This window comes from Oncorhynchus nerka, unplaced genomic scaffold (assembly GCF_034236695.1).
Source record: "Oncorhynchus nerka isolate Pitt River unplaced genomic scaffold, Oner_Uvic_2.0 unplaced_scaffold_1587, whole genome shotgun sequence".
In the NCBI taxonomy this organism is placed as follows: Eukaryota; Metazoa; Chordata; class Actinopteri; order Salmoniformes; family Salmonidae; genus Oncorhynchus; species Oncorhynchus nerka.
This window is the reverse complement of record NW_027039729.1, coordinates 18,424-40,353: the sequence shown is the minus strand read 5'-3', so window position 1 is coordinate 40,353 and position 21,930 is coordinate 18,424. Positions and strand designations below refer to the sequence as shown.

At 47.1% G+C, this 21,930-nt stretch overlaps 1 protein-coding gene across 1 annotated transcript in view; it reads right to left on the bottom strand.

Moving 5' to 3' along the window:
• Window positions 1-21,514, bottom strand: part of LOC115123478 (MOB kinase activator 3B-like) — a gene marked incomplete at its 3' end in the record, with an annotated part of 42,926 nt that extends 21,412 nt beyond the window's left edge. Inside the window, exon 1 of the mRNA XM_065015232.1 lies at window positions 21,408-21,514. Within this exon, the coding sequence (XP_064871304.1) occupies window positions 21,408-21,432 (25 nt within the window). The remainder of the gene's footprint in view (window positions 1-21,407) is intronic.
• Between the last annotated feature and the right edge of the window lie 416 nt (window positions 21,515-21,930).

Here is a 21,930-nt window from a genome sequence, read left to right as displayed (position 1 = left end):
ACATGCAGGGCACCGTATCTCCTTAGGTCTAGGACCGGATATTTTCGTTGAGTTTCTAGCCGGACATTTTTCCAGACGGACAGCTAATGATCTTTACATCGCCTCCTGATGAATTTTATCGCTTATTAACGTTTACTAATACCTAAAGTTGCATTACAAACGTATTTCGAAGTGTTTTGTGAAAGTTTATCGTCGACTTTTTGAATTTAAAAAAATTACGTTACGTTTTGAAACGATGTTTTTTTCGTTTATCACACAGTCTACATATAACGATATCTAGGCTTTATATGGGCCGATTTAATCGAAATAAAGACCCAAATAGTGTTTATGGGACATCTAGGAGTGCCAACAAAGAAGATGGTGAAAGGTAATGAATGTTTTCTATTTTATTGTGCGGTTTGTGTAACGCCGAAATGCTAATTATTTTGTTTACGTCCCCTGTGGGTCTTTTGGGGTGTTACATGCTATCAGATAATAGCTTCTCATGCTTTCGCGAAAAGCATTTTAAAAATCTGACTTGTTGCCTGGATTCACAACGAGTGTAGCTTTAATTCGATACCCTGCATGTGTATTTTAATGAACTTTTGAGTTTTAACTAATACTATTAGCATTTAGCGTAGCGCATTTGCATTTCCAGAGCTCTAGTTGGGACGCAAGCGTCCCGAGTAGAAGCAACAGGTTAATGACTGTGGAGTCAGTCTGTTCATTCCTTAATGACTGTGGAGTCAGAGTCTGTTCATTCCTTAATGACTGTGGAGTCAGTCTGTTCATTCCTTAATGACTGTGGAGTCAGTCTGTTCATTCCTTAATGACAGTGGAGCCAGAGTCTGTTAAACCCTTAATGCCGGTGGAGTCAGAGTCTGTTCCTTCCTTAATGACTGTGGAGTCAGAGCCTGTTCATTTCTTAATGACTGTGGAGTCAGAGTCTGTTCCTTCCTTAATGACTGTGGAGTCAGAGTCTGTTCATTCCTTAATGACTGTGGAGTCAGAGTCTGTTCATTCCTCAATGACTGTGGAGTCAGAGTCTGTTCATTCCTTAATGACTGTGGAGTCAGTCTGTTCATTCCTTAATGACTGTGGAGTCAGAGTCTGTTCATTCCTTAATGACTGTGGAGTCAGTCTGTTCATTCCTTAATGACTGTGGAGTCAGTCTGTTCATTCCTTAATGACTGTGGAGTCAGAGTCTGTTCATTCCTTAATGACTGTGGAGTCAGTCTGTTCATTCCTTAATGACTGTGGAGTCAGTCTGTTCATTCCTTAATGACAGTGGAGCCAGAGTCTGTTAAACCCTTAATGACTGTGGAGTCAGAGTCTGTTCCTTCCTTAATGACTGTGGAGTCAGAGCCTGTTCATTTCTTAATGACTGTGGAGTCAGAGTCTGTTCCTTCCTTAATGACTGTGGAGTCAGAGTCTGTTCATTCCTTAATGACTGTGGAGTCAGAGTCTGTTCATTCCTTAATGACTGTGGAGTCAGAGTCTGTTCATTCCTTAATGACTGTGGAGTCAGAGTCTGTTCATTCCTTAATGACTGTGGAGTCAGTCTGTTCATTCCTTAATGACTGTGGAGTCAGAGTCTGTTCATTCCTTAATGACTGTGGAGTCAGTCTGTTCATTCCTTAATGACTGTGGAGTCAGTCTGTTCATTCCTTAATGCCCGTGGAGTCAGAGTCTGTTCATTCCTTCCGGGTTGGAGCGAGCGGTCGCATCTGCACTTCGGTCCGCAGGTAGTATAACTTTTCATTACATTTCATTATAGTACAACGGTTTGATTTGTCTAATCTTAGCAATTTCTTCTTAGATAGCTACATAGCCGTCTTTGTATCAAAGATAATTGCGTAATTATCGTATTTCGTCGTCCTAACGTAGTCTACACTGCTATCTGCCCAGCAGCTAGCCAGCTAGCAAACGTCCACCGTCTACCGAATAGCAGCACTGTAAAAACTATTACACTCAACTGAACGACTTGATTAGTGTAGTGTTAGCTAGCTACATAGTTGTCTTTGCTGTCTTCGTATCCAAGATAATTGTGTAGTTTAGAGTGTGTAGTCTTAGAGTGATTATCTTAATTTACCGAGGTTAGCTAGCCAGCTATTTGTCGTCCTTAACGTAGGAGACACTGCTAGCTAGCCAACAGCTAGCCAACGTCTACCGAATAGAACTTCCTCACTCAACAACCGGTCGCATTCCGCTTCGCTCCACAGGTAGTATCACATTTTCATTTCATTTCATTACAGTACAACGGTTTGATTTGTTTGATCGTAGCTAGCTACATAGCTAGCTACATAGCCGTCTTTGTATCAAAGATAATTGTGTAGTCTAGAGCGATTTTCTAGGTTAGCTAGCCAGCTATTGTCGTTCTTTTAACGCAACGTAACGTAATCAACACTGCTAGCTAGCCAGCTAGCCCCCGAATAGCAGCACTGTAGAAACTATCACACTCAACGGAACGACTTGATTAGTGTAGTGTCAACAACGCAGCCACTGCCAGCTAGCCTACAAAGTCAACAACGCAGCCGCTGCCAGCTAGCCTACTTCAGCAGTACTGTATCATTTTAATCATTTTAGTCAATAAGATTCTTGCTACGTAAGCTTAACTTTCTGAACATTCGAGACGTGTAGTCCACTTGTCATTCCAATCTCCTTTGCATTAGCGTAGCCTCTTCTGTAGCCTGTCAACTATGTGTCTGTCTATCCCTGTTCTCTCCTCTCTGCACAGACCATACAAACGCTCCACACCGCGTGGCCGCGGCCACCCTAATCTGGTGGTCCCAGCGCGCACGACCCACGTGGAGTTTCAGGTCTCCGGTAGCCTCTGGAACTGCCGATCTGCGGCCAACAAGGCAGCGTTCATCTCAGCCTATGCCTCCCTCCAGTCCCTCGACTTCTTGGCACTGAAGGAAACATGGATCACCACAGATAACACTGCTACTCCTACTGCTCTCTCTTCGTCCGCCCACGTGTTCTCGCACACCCCGAGAGCTTCTGGTCAGCGGGGTGGTGGCACCGGGATCCTCATCTTTCCCAAGTGGTCATTCTCTCTTTCTCCCCTTACCCATCTGTCTATCGCCTCCTTTGAATTCCATGCTGTCACAGTTACCAGCCCTTTCAAGCTTAACATCCTTATCATTTATCGCCCTCCAGGTTCCCTCGGAGAGTTCATCAATGAGCTTGATGCCTTGATAAGCTCCTTTCCTGAGGACGGCTCACCTCTCACAGTTCTGGGCGACTTTAACCTCCCCACGTCTACCTTTGACTCATTCCTCTCTGCCTCCTTCTTTCCACTCCTCTCCTCTTTTGACCTCACCCTCTCACCTTCCCCCTACTCACAAGGCAGGCAATACGCTCGACCTCATCTTTACTAGATGCTGTTCTTCCACTAACCTCATTGCAACTCCCATCCAAGTCTCCGACCACTACCTTGTATCCTTTTCCCTCTCGCTCTCATCCAACACTTCCCACACTGCCCCTACTCGGATGGTATCGCGCCGTCCCAACCTTCGCTCTCTCCCCCGCTACTCTCTCCTCTTCCATCCTATCATCTCTTCCCTCTGCTCAAACCTTCTCCAACCCATCTCCTGATTCTGCCTCCTCAACCCTCCTCTCCTCCCTTTCTGCATCCTTTGACTCTCTATGTCCCCTATCCTCCAGGCCGGCTCGGTCCTCCCCTCCCGCTCCGTGGCTCGACGACTCATTGCGAGCTCACAGAACAGGGCTCCGGGCAGCCGAGCGGAAATGGAGGAAAACTCGCCTCCCTGCGGACCTGGCATCCTTTCACTCCCTCCTCTCTACATTTTCCTCTTCTGTCTCTGCTGCTAAAGCCACTTTCTACCACCATTGGCCCCGCAATGGTGGAACAAACTCCCTCACGACGCCAGGACAGCGGAGTCAATCACCACCTTCCGGAGACACCTGAAACCCCACCTCTTGAAGGAATACCTAGGATAGGATAAAGTAATCCTTCTCACCCCCCCCCCCTTAAAAGACCTAGATGCACTATTGTAAAGTGGCTGTTCCACTGGATGTCATAAGGTGAAAGCACCAATTTGTAAGTCACTCTGGATAAGAGCGTCTGCTAAATGACTTAAATGTAATGTTAAATGTCTACCACTCTAAATTCCAAGCATCTGCCTCTAACCCTAGGAAGCTCTTTGCCACCTTCTCCTCCCTCCTGAATCCTCCTCCCCCTCCCCCCTCCCTCTCTGCAGATGACTTCGTCAACCATTTTGAAAAGAAGGTCGACGACATCCGATCCTCGTTTGCTAAGTCAAACGACACCGCTGGTTCTGCTCACACTGCCCTACCCTGTGCTCTGACCTCTTTCTCCCCTCTCTCTCCAGATGAAATCTCGCGTCTTGTGACGGCCGGCCGCCCAACAACCTGCCCGCTTGACCCTATCCCCTCCTCTCTTCTCCAGACCATTTCCGGAGACCTTCTCCCTTACCTCACCTCGCTCATCAACTCATCCCTGACCGCTGGCTACGTCCCTTCCGTCTTCAAGAGAGCGAGAGTTGCACCCCTTCTGAAAAAACCTACACTCGATCCCTCCGATGTCAACAACTACAGACCAGTATCCCTTCTTTCTTTTCTCTCCAAAACTCTTGAACGTGCCGTCCTTGGCCAGCTCTCCCGCTATCTCTCTCAGAATGACCTTCTTGATCCAAATCAGTCAGGTTTCAAGACTAGTCATTCAACTGAGACTGCTCTTCTCTGTATCACGGAGGCGCTCCGCACTGCTAAAGCTAACTCTCTCTCCTCTGCTCTCATCCTTCTAGACCTATCGGCTGCCTTCGATACTGTGAACCATCAGATCCTCCTCTCCACCCTCTCCAAGTTGGGCATCTCCGGCGCGGCCCACGCTTGGATTGCGTCCTACCTGACAGGTCGCTCCTACCAGGTGGCGTGGCGAGAATCTGTCTCCTCACCACGCGCTCTCACCACTGGCGTCCCCAGGGCTCTGTTCTAGGCCCTCTCCTATTCTCGCTATACACCAAGTCACTTGGCTCTGTCATAACCTCACATGGTCTCTCCTATCATTGCTATGCAGACGACACACAATTAATCTTCTCCTTTCCCCTTCTGATGACCAGGTGGCGAATCGCATCTCTGCATGTCTGGCAGACATATCAGTGTGGATGACGGTCACCACCTCAAGCTGAACCTTGGCAAGACGGAGCTGCTCTTCCTCCCGGGGAAGGACTGCCCGTTCCATGATCTCGCCATCACGGTTGACAACTCCATTGTGTCCTCCTCCCAGAGCGCTAAGAACCTTGGCGTGATCCTGGACAACACCCTGTCGTTCTCAACTAACATCAAGGCGGTAGCCCGTTCCTGTAGGTTCATGCTCTACAACATCCGCAGAGTACGACCCTGCCTCACACAGGAAGCGGCGCAGGTCCTAATCCAGGCACTTGTCATCTCCCGTCTGGATTACTGCAACTCGCTGTTGGCTGGGCTCCCTGCCTGTGCCATTAAACCCCTACAACTCATCCAGAACGCCGCAGCCCGTCTGGTGTTCAACCTTCCCAAGTTCTCTCACGTCACCCCGCTCCTCCGCTCTCTCCACTGGCTTCCAGTTGAAGCTCGCATCCGCTACAAGACCATGGTGCTTGCCTACGGAGCTGTGAGGGGAACGGCACCTCAGTACCTCCAGGCTCTGATCAGGCCCTACACCCAAACAAGGGCACTGCGTTTATCCACCTCTGGCCTGCTCGCCTCCCTACCACTGAGGAAGTACAGTTCCCGCTCAGCCCAGTCAAAACTGTTCGCTGCTCTGGCCCCCCAATGGTGGAACAAACTCCCTCACGATGCCAGGACAGCGGAGTCAATCACCACCTTCCGGAGACACCTGAAACCCCACCTCTTTAAGGAATACCTAGGATAGGATAAAGTAATCCTTCTCACCCCCCTTAAAAATTTAGATGCACTATTGTAAAGTGGCTGTTCCACTGGATGTCATAAGGTGAACGCACCAATTTGTAAGTCGCTCTGGATAAGAGCGTCTGCTAAATGACTTAAATGTAAATGTAATTCCTTAATGACTGTGGAGTCAGAGTCTGTTCATTCCTTAATGACTGTGGAGTCAGAGTCTGTTCATTCCTCAATGACTGTGGAGTCAGAGTCTGTTCATTCCTTAATGACTGTGGAGTCAGTCTGTTCATTCCTTAATGACTGTGGAGTCAGAGTCTGTTCATTCCTTAATGACTGTGGAGTCAGTCTGTTCATTCCTTAATGCCCGTGGAGTCAGAGTCTGTTCATTCCTTAATGACTGTGGAGTCAGAGTCTGTTCATTCCTTAATGACTGTGGAGTCAGAGTCTGTTCATTCCTTAATGACTGTGGAGTCAGAGTCTGTTCATTCCTTAATGACTGTGGTAGGGATGCTGTTATGGGTTTATGGTCTACACGTGGTTGTGACGCCGGTTGGACTTACTGCCAAATTCTCTAAAATGACGTTGGAGGCGGGTTATGGTAGAGAAATTAACATTCAATTATATGGCAACAACTCTGGTGGACATTCCTGCAGTCCCCAGTACAAGGCGCACCTGTGTAATGATCACGCTGTTTAATCAACTTCTTGATATGCCACACCTGTCAGGTGAATGGATGATCTTGGCTAAAGGATAAATGCTCACTGATTTCTGAACAACATTTTAGAGAAATAAGCTTTTTGTGCTGATGAAACATTTCTGGGATTTCAGCTCATGAAACATAGGACCAACACTTAACATGTTGCGTTTATATTTTTGTTCAGTATAGAACCAGATAACGCCGTCATCAAACAGGCACAATGTAACTGTCTCAAAGACAGAAGGCACATTAGAATCAAAGGCATCAAACAGGCAGAATGTAACTGTCTCAAAGACAGAAGGCACATTAGAATCAAAGGCATATGGTAAACGCTTCATGTTCAATATTTGAATGCTTAATTTAGAGTTAAATATTTGTGATCGTAGCTAAGTGTTCTCTGATCTGGATATTTGTCTTTCAATTACACATGTTAAACCTGCTAGAGTCTACACACATGTTAAACCTGCTAGTCTACACACATGTTAAACCTGCTAGAGTCTACACACATGTTAAACCTGCTAGAGTCTACACACATGTTAAACCTGCTAGAGTCTACACACATGTTAAACCTGCTAGAGCCTACACACATGTTAAACCTGCTAGTCTACACACGTGTTAAACCTGCTAGAGTCTACACACATGTTAAACCTGCTAGAGTCTACACACATGTTAAACCTGCTAGAGTCTACACACATGTTAAACCTGCTAGAGTCTACACACATGTTAAACCTGCTAGAGTCTACACACATGTTAAACCTGCTAGTCTACACACATGTTAAACCTGCTAGAGTCTACACACATGTTAAACCTGCTAGAGTCTACACACATGTTAAACCTGCTAGAGTCTACACACATGTTAAACCTGCTAGAGCCTACACACATGTTAAACCTGCTAGAGTCTACACACATGTTAAACCTGCTAGAGTCTACACACATGTTAAACCTGCTAGTCTACACACATGTTAAACCTGCTAGAGTCTACACACATGTTAAACCTGCTAGAGTCTAGACACATGTTAAACCTGCTAGTCTACACACATGTTAAACCTGCTAGAGTCTACACACATGTTAAACCTGCTAGAGTCTACACACATGTTAAACCTGCTAGAGTCTAGACACATGTTAAACCTGCTAGTCTACACACATGTTAAACCTGCTAGAGTCTACACACATGTTAAACCTGCTAGAGTCTACACACATGTTAAACCTGCTAGAGCCTACACACATGTTAAACCTGCTAGTCTACACACATGTTAAACCTGCTAGTCTACACACATGTTAAACCTGCTAGAGCCTACACACATGTTAAACCTGCTAGAGTCTACACACATGTTAAACCTGCTAGAGCCTACACACATGTTAAACCTGCTAGAGCCTACACACATGTTAAACCTGCTAGTCTACACACATGTTAAACCTGCTAGAGCCTACACACATGTTAAACCTGCTAGTCTACACACATGTTAAACCTGCTACAGTCTACACACATGTTAAACCTGCTAGAGTCTAGACACATGTTAAACCTGCTAGAGTCTTTTGGGAAATGGGAAAACATATAGAACTGGAGATAATACTGATGATGATGATGAGGATGATGATGATGTAGTAGTAAAACACTAAACCACAGGGGTAGTACCTCTACATAGCGCTGAGTGAACGATGATTAAACTCCCGGTCTCTCTGGATCTAGACCTGTGATTGGTCCAACTGGAAATTCCAGGGCAGTGACCGTGGATTACTGTGAGGATTATTAACAATGAAATCTTTAATTCACACCGGTGTCATCATGCATTCCACTGGGGACTGGCTGTATCAGCGCTCAGTCCGTTTGCTGTCCTTCCACTGCCTCAGATCACGGCAACGATAAGTCCTCAGCAAACAACAGATGGGGGTTTAGAACATCCTAATGTATTATAAATCCATCTGGTCTCTATTGAAATTATGGAAGGAATCCAAACATGATTTTTTTTATGAGCTTTTCTCACAGATTTACAACAACAATAAATGTTTGCCTGTTTGCTTTGTAGGTAGCGAAGATTACGTCTGCAATGCAAGTGTGTTGAAAACGCCTGGCAAGTAAACAATTACATGTGTACTAAAGAACATTATCCTGTACTGATAAAGGCTCTTAAAGGGTTCTGCCTGAGGTCTTAAGGGCCCCACACAGTCTCAGATCCTCAACACGGTCCGTAGCGCCGTGTGAATAGGCGGTGAAATCACTGTGGAGAGCCCTTTAAGTTTTCTTGGAGAACTCTGGCCCGATAAGTGTGGGGTTCCTGACATCTACGGTTCTTCAGAATTCAAAAAGTTTGATTCAAGGATTTTTTCTGTATTTAAAAAAAAAACTGTTTTCTACATTGTATAAAAATGTTGAAGACATCAAAACAAGCGCTATGATAAAACTGGCTCTCATGAGGACCCCCACAGGAAAGGAAGACCCAGAGTTACCTCTGATGCAGAGGATAAGTTCATTAAAGTTACCAACCTACAAAAATTGCAGACCAAATAAATGCTTCACAGAGTTCAAGTAACAGACACATCTCAACATCAACTGTTCAGAGGAGACTGGGTGAATCAGGCCTTCGTGGTCAAAATGCTGCAAAGTAACCACTACTAAAGGACACCAATAATAAGAAGAGACTTGCTTGGGCCAAGAAACACGAGCAATGGACATTAGACCGGTGGAAATTTGTCCAAATTTGAGATTTTTGGTTCCAACCGCCATGTCTTTGTGAGACACAGAGTAGATGAACGGATGATCTCCGCATGTGTAGTTCCCACCGTGAAGCATGGAGGAGGAGGTGTGATGGTGTTCAGGGTGCTTTGCTGGTGACACTGTCTGTGATTTATTTAGAATTGAAGGCACACTTAACCAGCATGTCTACCACAGCATTCTGCAGCGATACACCATCCCATCTGGTTTGGGCTTCGTGGGACTATCATTTGTTTTTCAACAGGACAATGACCCAACATAAGGCTGCGTTGAGATAATGACTTATCAATGACCCACAGCTCTACCGTTGTCTCGCTGAGTCGTCGTCATGCTTTAGTAAATGTACATTATACAAGGGGCCTGGGTAGACACAATATAAGTAGCAGAATCTATGTCCCTCTTACTGCCATGAATGCCTCTGCTGATCCTGCAGATATTGTATGCAGCAATCGTGTGCCTATTGACCAGATTTATGCTGTTAGCAATGAGGTGGTGTGCCCTAGTAGGAACCCCACTGTGTTCAGCTCACCCTACACTAACATAAATAACATTAGCATGTCTACTTCTGCTAAGCTTCCCAGAAAACCAATGAAAACAAGCAAGCATCCCAGAAAAAAAGGCTCAAAATAGCCCACGTTATAACATATGTAGCTTAAGAAACAAGGTTCATGAAATTAATAACTTGCTAGTAACAGATGACATTCATATTTGGAATATCACTGAAACCCACTTAGATAATACCTTTACAGGCAACATCCGCATCGAGCTAAAGGCTAGAGCTGCTGCTTTCAAGCAGCGGGACAGAGGTGCTTTCAAGGAGCGGCAGGTAGCCTAGTGGTTAGAGTGTAGAGGTGGCAGGGTAGCCTAGTGGTTAGAGTGTAGAGGTGGCAGGGTAGCCTAGTGGTTAGAGTGTAGAGGCGGCAGGGTAGCCTAGTGGTTAGAGTGTAGAGGTGGCAGGGTAGCCTAGTGGTTAGAGTGTAGAGGTGGCAGGGTAGCCTAGTGGTTAGAGTGTAGAGGTAGCAGGGTAGCCTAGTGGTTAGAGTGTAGAGGCGGCAGGGTAGCCTAGTGGTTAGAGTGTAGAGGTGGCAGGGTAGCCTAGTGGTTAGAGCGTAGAGGCGGCAGGTAGTCTAGTGGTTAGAGTGTAGAGGTGGCAGGGTAGCCTAGTGGTTAGAGTGTAGAGGAGGCAGGTAGCCTAGTGGTTAGAGTGTAGAGGTGGCAGGTAGCCTAGTGGTTAGAGTGTAGAGGAGGCAGGTAGCCTAGTGGTTAGAGTGTAGAGGAGGTAGGGTAGTCTAGTGGTTAGAGTGTAGAGGTGGCAGGGTAGCCTAGTGGTTAGAGTGTAGAGGAGGCAGGTAGCCTAGTGGTTAGAGTGTAGAGGTGGCAGGTAGCCTAGTGGTTAGAGTGTAGAGGCGGCAGGGTAGCCTAGTGGTTAGAGTGTAGAGGTGGCAGGTAGCCTAGTGGTTAGAGTGTAGAGGTGGCAGGGTAGCCTAGTGGTTAGAGTGTAGAGGTGGCAGGTAGCCTAGTGGTTAGAGTGTAGAGGTGGCAGGGTAGCCTAGTGGTTAGAGTGTAGAGGCGGCAGGGTAGCCTAGTGGTTAGAGTGTAGAGGTGGCAGGGTAGCCTAGTGGTTAGAGTGTAGAGGTGGCAGGGTAGCCTAGTGGTTAGAGTGTAGAGGTGGCAGGGTAGCCTAGTGGTTAGAGTGTAGAGGCGGCAGGGTAGCCTAGTGGTTAGAGTGTAGAGGTGGCAGGGTAGCCTAGTGGTTAGAGCGTAGAGGCGGCAGGTAGTCTAGTGGTTAGAGTGTAGAGGTGGCAGGGTAGCCTAGTGGTTAGAGTGTAGAGGAGGCAGGTAGCCTAGTGGTTAGAGTGTAGAGGTGGCAGGGTAGCCTAGTGGTTAGAGTGTAGAGGTGGCAGGGTAGCCTAGTGGTTAGAGTGTAGAGGTGGCAGGGTAGCCTAGTGGTTAGAGTGTAGAGGTGGCAGGTAGCCTAGTGGTTAGAGTGTAGAGGTGGCAGGTAGCCTAGTGGTTAGAGTGTAGAGGTGGCAGGTAGTCTAGTGGTTAGAGTGTAGAGGTGGCAGGTAGTCTAGTGGTTAGAGTGTAGAGGTGGCAGGTAGCCTAGTGGTTAGAGTGTAGAGGTGGCAGGTAGTCTAGTGGTTAGAGTGTAGAGGAGGCAGGGTAGCCTAGTGGTTAGAGTGTAGAGGTGGCAGGGTAGCCTAGTGGTTAGAGTGTAGAGGAGGCAGGGTAGTCTAGTGGTTAGAGTGTAGAGGAGGCAGGGTAGCCTAGTGGTTAGAGTGTAGAGGCGGCAGGTCGTCTAGTGGTTAGAGTGTAGAGGCGGCAGGTAGCCTAGTGGTTAGAGTGTAGAGGCGGCAGGTAGCCTAGTGGTTAGAGTGTAGAGGCGGCAGGTAGCCTAGTGGTTAGAGTGGAGGGGAGGCAGGTAGCCTAGTGGTTAGAGCGTAGAGGTGGCAGGTATCCTAGTGGTTAGAGTGTAGAGGTGGCAGGTAGCCTAGTGGTTAGAGTGTAGAGGTGGCAGGTAGTCTAGTGGTTAGAGTGTAGAGGTGGCAGGTAGTCTAGTGGTTAGAGTGTAGAGGTGGCAGGTAGCCTAGTGGTTAGAGTGTAGAGGTGGCAGGTAGTCTAGTGGTTAGAGTGTAGAGGAGGCAGGGTAGCCTAGTGGTTAGAGTGTAGAGGTGGCAGGGTAGCCTAGTGGTTAGAGTGTAGAGGAGGCAGGGTAGTCTAGTGGTTAGAGTGTAGAGGAGGCAGGGTAGCCTAGTGGTTAGAGTGTAGAGGCGGCAGGTCGTCTAGTGGTTAGAGTGTAGAGGCGGCAGGTAGCCTAGTGGTTAGAGTGTAGAGGTGGCAGGTAGCCTAGTGGTTAGAGTGTAGAGGCGGCAGGTAGCCTAGTGGTTAGAGTGTAGAGGCGGCAGGTAGCCTAGTGGTTAGAGTGGAGGGGAGGCAGGTAGCCTAGTGGTTAGAGCGTAGAGGCGGCGGGTATCCTAGTGGTTAGAGCGTAGAGGCGGCAGGTAGCCTAGTGGTTAGAGCGTAGAGGCGGCAGGTAGCCTAGTGGTTAGAGCGTAGAGGCGGCGGGTAGCCTAGTGGTTAGAGCGTAGAGGCGGCGGGTAGCCTAGTGGTTAGAGCGTAGAGGCGGCGGGTAGCTTAGTGGTTAGAGCGTAGAGGCGGCGTGTAGCCTAGTGGTTAGAGCGTAGAGGCGGCAGGTAGCCTAGTGGTTAGAGCGTAGAGGCGGCGGGTAGCCTAGTGGTTAGAGCGTTGGGCCAGTAACCGAAAGGTTGCTAGATCAAATCCCCGAGCTGACAGGGTAAAAATCTTTCGTTCTGCCCCTGAACAAGGCAGTTCAACAACCCATATTCTGGACAAATGTAACTAAAGCTGGGAATTTCAATATAATCAAACTAGCAACGGAAATGATCACAAGTCAGTCATAACGTGACTAATAGGTTAGAGTATCTATTTATGTAGCAAGATAAAAACACGGAGCCTAACGTTAGCTAGAGCGCTAGCTGCTAGGAGGATGTCGTGTCATTGGAGGAGTGGGTGATTTGTTATCCCTCATATAGTTTTTCGGTGACTATACACAGCTAGTGATGCAGGTGTCATTTGGTTAGCTAGACATGTGCATCGCTTCGCTAGCTAGCTATGCTGAACTTGAACGACTGTTATCCAGTTAGCATATCTCTTCCATTTGCAAATCCACTCTGGTTGTCTCTATCAGTTCCTCCTCTCCACCCTCTCACTGAGAGCCTGAGACGCCCAGCCCTGAGAGGGTGGAGAGGAGGATCTGATAGAGCCTGAGACACCCAGCCCTGAGAGGGTGGAGAGGAGGATCTGATAGAGCCTGAGACACCCAGCCCTGAGAGGGTGGAGAGGAGGATCTGATAGAGCCTCAGACACCCAGCCCTGAGAGGGTGGAGAGGAGGATCTGATGGAGCCTGAGACACCCAGCCCTGAGAGGGTGGAGAGGAGGATCTGATAGAGCCTGAGACACCCAGCCCTGAGAGGGTGGAGAGGAGGATCTGATAGAGCCTGAGACACCCAGCCCTGAGAGGGTGGAGAGGAGGATCTGATAGAGCCTGAGACACCCAGCCCTGAGAGGGTGCAGAGGAGGACCTGATAGAGCCTGAGACACCCAGCCCTGAGAGGGTGCAGAGGAGGACCTGATAGAGCCTGAGACACCCAGCCCTGAGAGGGTGCAGAGGAGGACCTGATAGAGCCTGAGACACCCAGCCCTGAGAGGGTGAAGATGATAGAGCCTGAGACGTCCAGCCCTGAGAGGGTGGAGAGGAGGATCTGATAGAGCCTGAGACACCCAGCCCTGAGAGGGTGGAGAGGAGGATCTGATGGTTCTGTGTCGAAAGCAGCATATAGATCTAGGAGGATGCGAACAGAGGGAGAGAGAGTCAGCTTTGGCAGTGCAGAGAGCCTCTGTGACAAAGAGAAGAGCAGTCTCTGTTGAGTGACCCGTCTTGAAGTCTGACTGGTTAGGATCAAGAAGACCATTCTGAGAGAGATAGCGAGAGAGTTGATCAGAGACGCCACGTAAAAAAAATGTTTAAATAAAGAAGGGATACCGGACTAGTTTTTGACGTCAGAGGAGTCGAGTGTTGGTTTCTCTTGAGGAGGGGAGCGACTCGGGCCATTTTGAAGTCAGAGGGGATGCAGAAAGTAGTCAGGGATGAGTTGATGAGGGAAGTGAGGAATGTCAGAAGGTCTCCAGAGATGGTCTGGAGAAAGGAGGAGGGCAATGGCTATAAAAAGAAGCCAAAAGGTTTTTGAAGAGAAGCTATAAACATTCCAGGACAATGCCTGTTGGGTCCCCTATACTCTACCAAAAGGGTTTTTCGGCTGTCCCCATTGGAGAACCCTTTTTGGTTGCAGGTAAAACCTTTTTTGGTTGCAGGTAAAACCTTTTTTGGTTCCAGGTAGAACCCTTTTGGTTCCAGGTAGAACCATTTTGGGTTCCATGTAGAGCCCTCTGTGGAAAGGGTTCTACATGGTACCCAAAACAGTTATACTTGGAACCAAAAGGGTTCTACCTGGAACCAACAAGGATTTTTCAAAGGGTTCTCTCCTATGGGGACAGTCAAAGATCCCTTTTAGGTTCGAGATAGCACCTTTTTTCTCAGAGTGTAGCAGTGGCCTGCTGGTCGGGAGTGACAGCTCTCTGTTTGAATGAGACAGGTCTGCTTGAGGTACTCAAGATGGGATAGAGAGCAACATAAAGCCATGTCATCTTCCTCACTGGAATGTGCTTTCAACATCCACCGACCAGAGTTGGATGACTGACTTTCAGATAAGCAACACCCTCATTCACTCTTAACCACAATCTACCCCACCCTCACTCAACATCAGGCACATCAACATCTACCCCACCCTCACTCAACATCAGACACATAAACATCTACCCCACCCTCACTCAACATCAGACACGTCAACAACATCTACCCCACCCTCACTCAACATCAGGCACGTCAACAACATCTACCCCACCCTCACTCAACATCAGACACATCAACAACATCTACCCCACCCTCACTCAACATCAGACACGTCAACAACATCTACCCCACCCTCACTCAACATCAGGCACGTCAACAACATCTACCCCACCCTCACTCAACATCAGGCACGTCAACAACATCTACCCCACCCTCACTCAACATCAGGCACGTCAACATCTACCCCACCCTCACTCAACATCAGACACGTCAACAACATCTACCCCACCCTCACTCCAACATCAGGCACATCAACATCTACCCCACCCTCACTCAACATCAGACACGTCAACAACATCTACCCCACCCTCACTCAACATCAGGCACATCAACATCTACCCCACCCTCACTCAACATCAGGCACGTCAACAACATCTACCCCACCCTCACTCAACATCAGACACATCAACATCTACCCCACCCTCACTCAACATCAGACACGTCAACAACATCTACCCCACCCTCACTCAACATCAGGCACGTCAACAACATCTACCCCACCCTCACTCAACATCAGGCACGTCAACAACATCTACCCCACCCTCACTCAACATCAGGCACATCAACAACATCTACCCCACCCTCACTCAACATCAGGCACGCCAACAACATCTACCCCACCCTCACTCAACATCAGGCACGTCAACAACATCTACCCCACCCTCACTCAACATCAGGCACGTCAACATCAACCCCACCCTCACTCAACATCAGGCACATCAACATCTACCCCACCCTCACTCAACATCAGGCACGTCAACAACATCTACCCCACCCTCACTCAACATCAGACACATCAACAACATCTACCCCACCCTCACTCCAACATCAGGCACGTCAACAACATCTACCCCACCCTCACTCAACATCAGGCACGTCAACAACATCTACCCCACCCTCACTCAACATCAGGCACATCAACAACATCTACCCCACCCTCACTCAACATCAGGCACGTCAACAACATCTACCCCACCCTCACTCAACATCAGGCACGCGTCAACAACATCTACCCCACCCTCACTCAACATCAGGCACGTCAACATCTACCCCACCCTCACTCAACATCAGGCACATCAACATCTACCCCACCCTCACTCAACATCAGGCACGTCAACAACATCTACCCCACCCTCACTCAACATCAGACACATCAACAACATCTACCCCACCCTCACTCAACATCAGGCACGTCAACAACATCTACCCCACCCTCACTCAACATCAGGCACGTCAACAACATCTACCCCACCCTCACTCAACATCAGGCACATCAACATCTACCCCACCCTCACTCAACATCAGGCACATCAACATCTACCCCACCCTCACTCAACATCAGGCACGTCAACAACATCTACCCCACCCTCACTCAACATCAGACACGTCAACATCTACCCCACCCTCACTCAACATCAGGCACATCAACAACATCTACCCCACCCTCACTCAACATCAGGCACATCAACATCTATCCCACCCTCACTCAACATCAGGCACGTCAACAACATCTACCCCACCCTCACTCAACATCAGACACGTCAACATCTACCCCACCCTCACTCAACATCAGGCACATCAACAACATCTACCCCACCCTCACTCAACATCAGGCACGTCAACAACATCTACCCCACCCTCACTCAACATCAGGCACGTCAACAACATCTACCCCACCCTCACTCAACATCAGGCACATCAACATCTACCCCACCCTCACTCAACATCAGGCACGTCAACAACATCTACCCCACCCTCACTTAACATCAGGCACGTCAACATCTACCCCACCCTCACTCAACATCAGGCACATCAACAACATCTACCCCACCCTCACTCAACATCAGGCACATCAACATCTACCCCACCCTCACTCAACATCAGACACGTCAACAACATCTACCCCACCCTCACTCAACATCAGGCATGTCAACATCTACCCCACCCTCACTCAACATCAGGCACATCAACAACATCTACCCCACCCTCACTCAACATCAGGCACATCAACATCTACCCCACCCTCACTCAACATCAGGCACATCAACATCTACCCCACCCTCACTCAACATCAGGCACATCAACATCTACCCCACCCTCACTCAACATCAGGCACGTCAACAACATCTACCCCACCCTCACTCAACATCAGGCACGACAACATCTACCCCACCCTCACTCAACATCAGGCACATCAACATCTACCCCACCCTCACTCAACATCAGGCACGTCAACAACATCTACCCCACCCTCACTCAACATCAGGCACGACAACATCTACCCCACCCTCACTCAACATCAGGCACGTCAACAACATCTACCCCACCCTCACTCAACATCAGACACATCAACATCTACCCCACCCTCACTCAACATCAGGCACGTCAACAACATCTACCCCACCCTCACTCAACATCAGGCACGTCAACAACATCTACCCCACCCTCACTCAACATCAGGCACGTCAACAACATCTACCCCACCCTCACTCAACATCAGGCACGTCAACAACATCTACCCCACCCTCACTCAACATCAGGCACCACGTCAACAACATCTACCCCACCCTCACTCAACATCAGGCACGTCAACATCTACCCCACCCTCACTCAACATCAGGCACCACGTCAACAACATCTACCCCACCCTCACTCAACATCAGGCACCACGTCAACAACATATATCCAACAACGTTTTTCAAAAGGAAAGTAAAGCTGAAGAGCTACACTTTTATCGGTGCACAAAAATGACTATGTTGTCACTCTCTGTGCTGTTGTGGAGATGGGTTGAGTGATGGTTGCTGTGGTGCCCAAGGTTAGCCAACAGTTCCCCCCTATACTACAGTATAGGCCATGGACCAGAATGTTGTCCAGCTGTGTCAGATGACAGTGTGTCTTTAATGCTTTACAGTGCTTAGGGCTTTTGTCTACATATCCAGATGTCACTCCTAAAAGCTGGATGTAGGACCATTAAATCTTCCTGTCACAGTAAAGCATTAAAAACCTACTCTGTCCCTGTCATACATGTCTTTTATATGAGCAGAGCGGAGAGCAGCGCTAAAAGTGTGAGTCAAAACTCAATCGAGCCACGTGCTTCCTCAAAACAACCGACAGGTACCATGCATCAAGCTCTGCCACGGTACCCAGGGGAGGACTTCTAGAGCATGTAGCTAGCTAGCTAATACAAGGTCAAAGTGTGTTGCAAAGTAGGTTAACTGCTCTACTGTGTCCTTGTCATTATTGACTCATAGAGGTGTTATAGCACCCATTATGACTCATAGCAATGTTATAGCACCCATTATGACTCATAGAGGTGTTATAGCACCCATTATGACTCATAGGACCCAGTATGACTCGTAGAGGTGTTATAGCACCTATTATGACTTATAGCAATGTTATAGCACCCATTATGACTCATAGCAATGTTATAGCACCCATTATGTCTCATAGAGGTGTTATAGCACCCATTGTGACTCATAGAGGTGTTATAGCACCCATTATGACTCGTAGAGGTGTTATAGCACCCATTATGACTCATATAGGTGTTATAGCACCCATTTGGACTTTTAGCAATGTTATAGCACCCATTATGACTCATAGAGGTGTTATAGCACCCATTATGACCCATAGAGGTGTTATAGCACCCATTATGTCTCATAGAGGTGTTATAGCACCCATTATGTCTCATAGAGGTGTTATAGCACCCATTATGACTCATAGCACCCACTATGACTCATAGAGGTGTTATAGCACCCATTATGACTCATAGCAACCAGTATGACTCGTAGAGGTGTTATAGCACCCACTATGACTCATAGAGGTGTTATAGCACCCATTATGACTCATAGCACCCAGTATGACTCGTAGAGGTGTTATAGCACCCACTATGACTCATAGAGGTGTTATAGCACCCATTATGACTCATAGCACCCAGTATGACTCGTAGAGGTGTTATAGCACCCATTATGACTCATAGCAATGTTATAGCACCCATTATGTCTCATAGAGGTGTTATAGCACCCATTATGACTCATAGAGGTGTTATAGCACCCATTATGACTCATAGAGGTGTTATAGCACCCATTATGTCTCATAGAGGTGTTATAGCACCCATTATGACTCATAGAGGTGTTATAGCACCCATTATGACTCATAGAGGTGTTATAGCACCCATTATGACTCATAGAGGTGTTATAGCACCCATTATGACTCATAGCAATGTTATAGCACCCATTATGACTCATATATGTGTTATAGCACCCATTATGTATCATAGCAATGTTATAGCACCCATTATGACTCATATAGGTGTTATAGCACCCATTTGGACTTTTAGCAAGGTTATAGCACCCATTATGACTCATAGGTGTGTTATAGCACCCATTATGACTCATAGAGGTGTTATAGCACCCATTATTCATATATTTTAAATAACTCTAACAAAGAGTGTCTGATATAAGCTTGAATCAGTCATATATATACACACCACAGTATAGAGTCCACGTTGAGTCCATCTCTATAACCATGTAACTGTCTCTTTTATTGAACCTTTATTTAACTAGGCAAGTCAGTTAAGAACAAATTCTTATTTTCGATGACGGCCTAGGAACAGTGGGTTAACTGCCTTGTTCAGGGGCAGAACGACAGCCTGGGAACAGTGGGTTTAACTGCCTTGTTCAGAGGCAGAACGACAGCCTGGGAACAGTGGGTTAACTGCCTTGTTCAGAGGCAGAACGACAGCCTGGGAACAGTGGGTTAACTGCCTTGTTCAGGGGCAGAATGACAGCCTGGGAACAGTGGGTTAACTGCCTTGTTCAGGGGGCAGAACAACAGATTTTTACCTTGTCAGCTCGGGGGTTTGATCTTGCAACCTTTCGGGTTACTGTCCCAACACTCTAACCACTAGGCTACGCCCCTCTGTGCTTGGCACTTCTGAAACCAATCCGTTCTCACACATTCCTTTCCCCTGAGACCTTCAACACACAACTTATTCAAACAAATCACTGTTGAAGTGGAATACAAGGTAGGTCTAGTCACTGTAGTGACCAGGTTTTGTCTCACTTTGGCATTTATACACCTTTTGCACATTATCAGTAAGTTACTCTCTGAACTGCAGGTACTTTCAGATAGTGGTGTTTTTTCAGGGGAGGAGAGTCTAGGTGTTTTCCATGTCTGACCTGGAAATGCAAACAGAAGGGAATTTTCCAGTCCTGTAACGTTGAATATGTGCTAAAACGAAAGAACATGTGTATCCAGTGTGCCAATGCAACACGTGAAAGGCAGGAAACGGCAGAGAAAGAGAGAATAGCCTGACGAATGTGAGTGATCTGCCAGACACTGATGCCCGTTCTTCCTGCCCCATAGGGCATCAGTTAGTGGAGGAGAACGACGAGTCCTTTCACTCATATGCTGCACGCAGCCGTCAGGAGCACGTTAGGAGCACAAACGTGAGCACGTTAGGAGCACAAACGCGAGCACGTTAGGGGCACGTTAAGAGCACGCTAGGACAGGAGTAGCCCGCTGAAAAACAGCTGATCGCGGAGGAATATTCCACATGGACAGTTTCAGTTTTTTCGTTTCAGATTGAAAGAGAAAGTGTTATAATGAGAGTCACGGTACAGAGGAGTTATTACATAACAGGACTTTGAAACGGTAAAGCAACAATGACAGCAGGCTGAGAGCAACATGAGTTAGTCAGCAGCTTTATACACGGGGCACACAGTAGAGAGAAAGGTACAACAGTACACTGATATGTCCAGCCGTAAGAGTAGTAAACTCTACATGGATATCCACTCCATCCCTAACTAACCCACAAGCTACTTCTTAGGCACGAGCGAACAAAACAGGGAAACAATTCTAATTCTAAATTCAAACTAAATTGGTATACTGTATAAATTGGTCAATGAGTGCACTGAGCATGTAGCCTGGTTTATACTGTGCATGTAGGAAGGCAGGCTGTGTGAATCATTCAATCCCTCTTTCTATCCGTAGTCAGGAGGCAGTCATGTATTGTTTTCATCCATTGTCATTATACTCCATGTGCTCAATAGTCTGAATTAGTGGTCCTTTGTGACCAGTAGGCTACTACCATTATTGTACATCGACGCAATTAAACCTGTACGCACTGAAACATTTGACTTTATTTCAGAGTAGGTTGAACATTCATTTGAAGAAAGACAAAAGGCACTGTGTATTAATTTCAACAGAACAGAGTCAACACAGGCTTGAATAAGAGGCTACTGGAAAAGTACAGTTGTTCAAATCCATAGGGTAATATTATTATCAGATTTAGGCACTGTTCTTTCTCGAGATTGATACTCCCGAAAATGAGAAGGGAAAAATATTTAGGCTACTGAAATGCGAAAATTACATTAATGCAAACTCGCAAATGTATGAATAAATCGAGGAGAATGCATAATGAAATGTAACACATTCATCCTACTCAAATCGTGAACAGCTATTGAACGTTGAAACGTTGTAACATCAAAGGGCAGAAACTTTGGTTGAAACAAGCAACGCAACAAAGTAACGTTATACTTGGATGACCAGAGTACAACTGCATTCATTCAATACCCTTTAAAGTGCTATTTAAAAACATAAAACATGCTTTATATATTTTTGCGCGTATCGTCCTTACCTGAACATTTGCTAAATCCAACCATATGCTCTCCGGCCGTGGTTCGACTACAGTTCCCGCACACAAATGTATCCGCTCGTGCTTCCACAGCCAGGGAGGAAAACCCGTGTGGAATAACACGAACCAATAGCAACGCTATGAGGAGGAGCGCGTGAGGGCCACTGGATACAAACCCAGGTTGCGTTTACAATAAGTGAGGAAAGCCAAACAGTTTACTCGTTTACATTTATAAATTGAATTGCAATATCGGCTGTTAGAAAAAAAATAAAGTGAATTTATTACAGTTTAACAACCACGGGATGAAAAAGGGTCTTGTTACAAACTAATTTACATGTCCTACTGTACTTGTGTTTTAACAACAGTGCCATCTCGTGCTGAAACTAGAGAAACACTATTTTACAAAGTAATCTGGTGATGTAATAAAAATAATTATCTGCACAATATCAGCATGCGTTATATTCTGTGATTACTTGACATTGGGCACCTCCAGTGCCGACATCCGATCTGTGCGAAGCAGTAATGA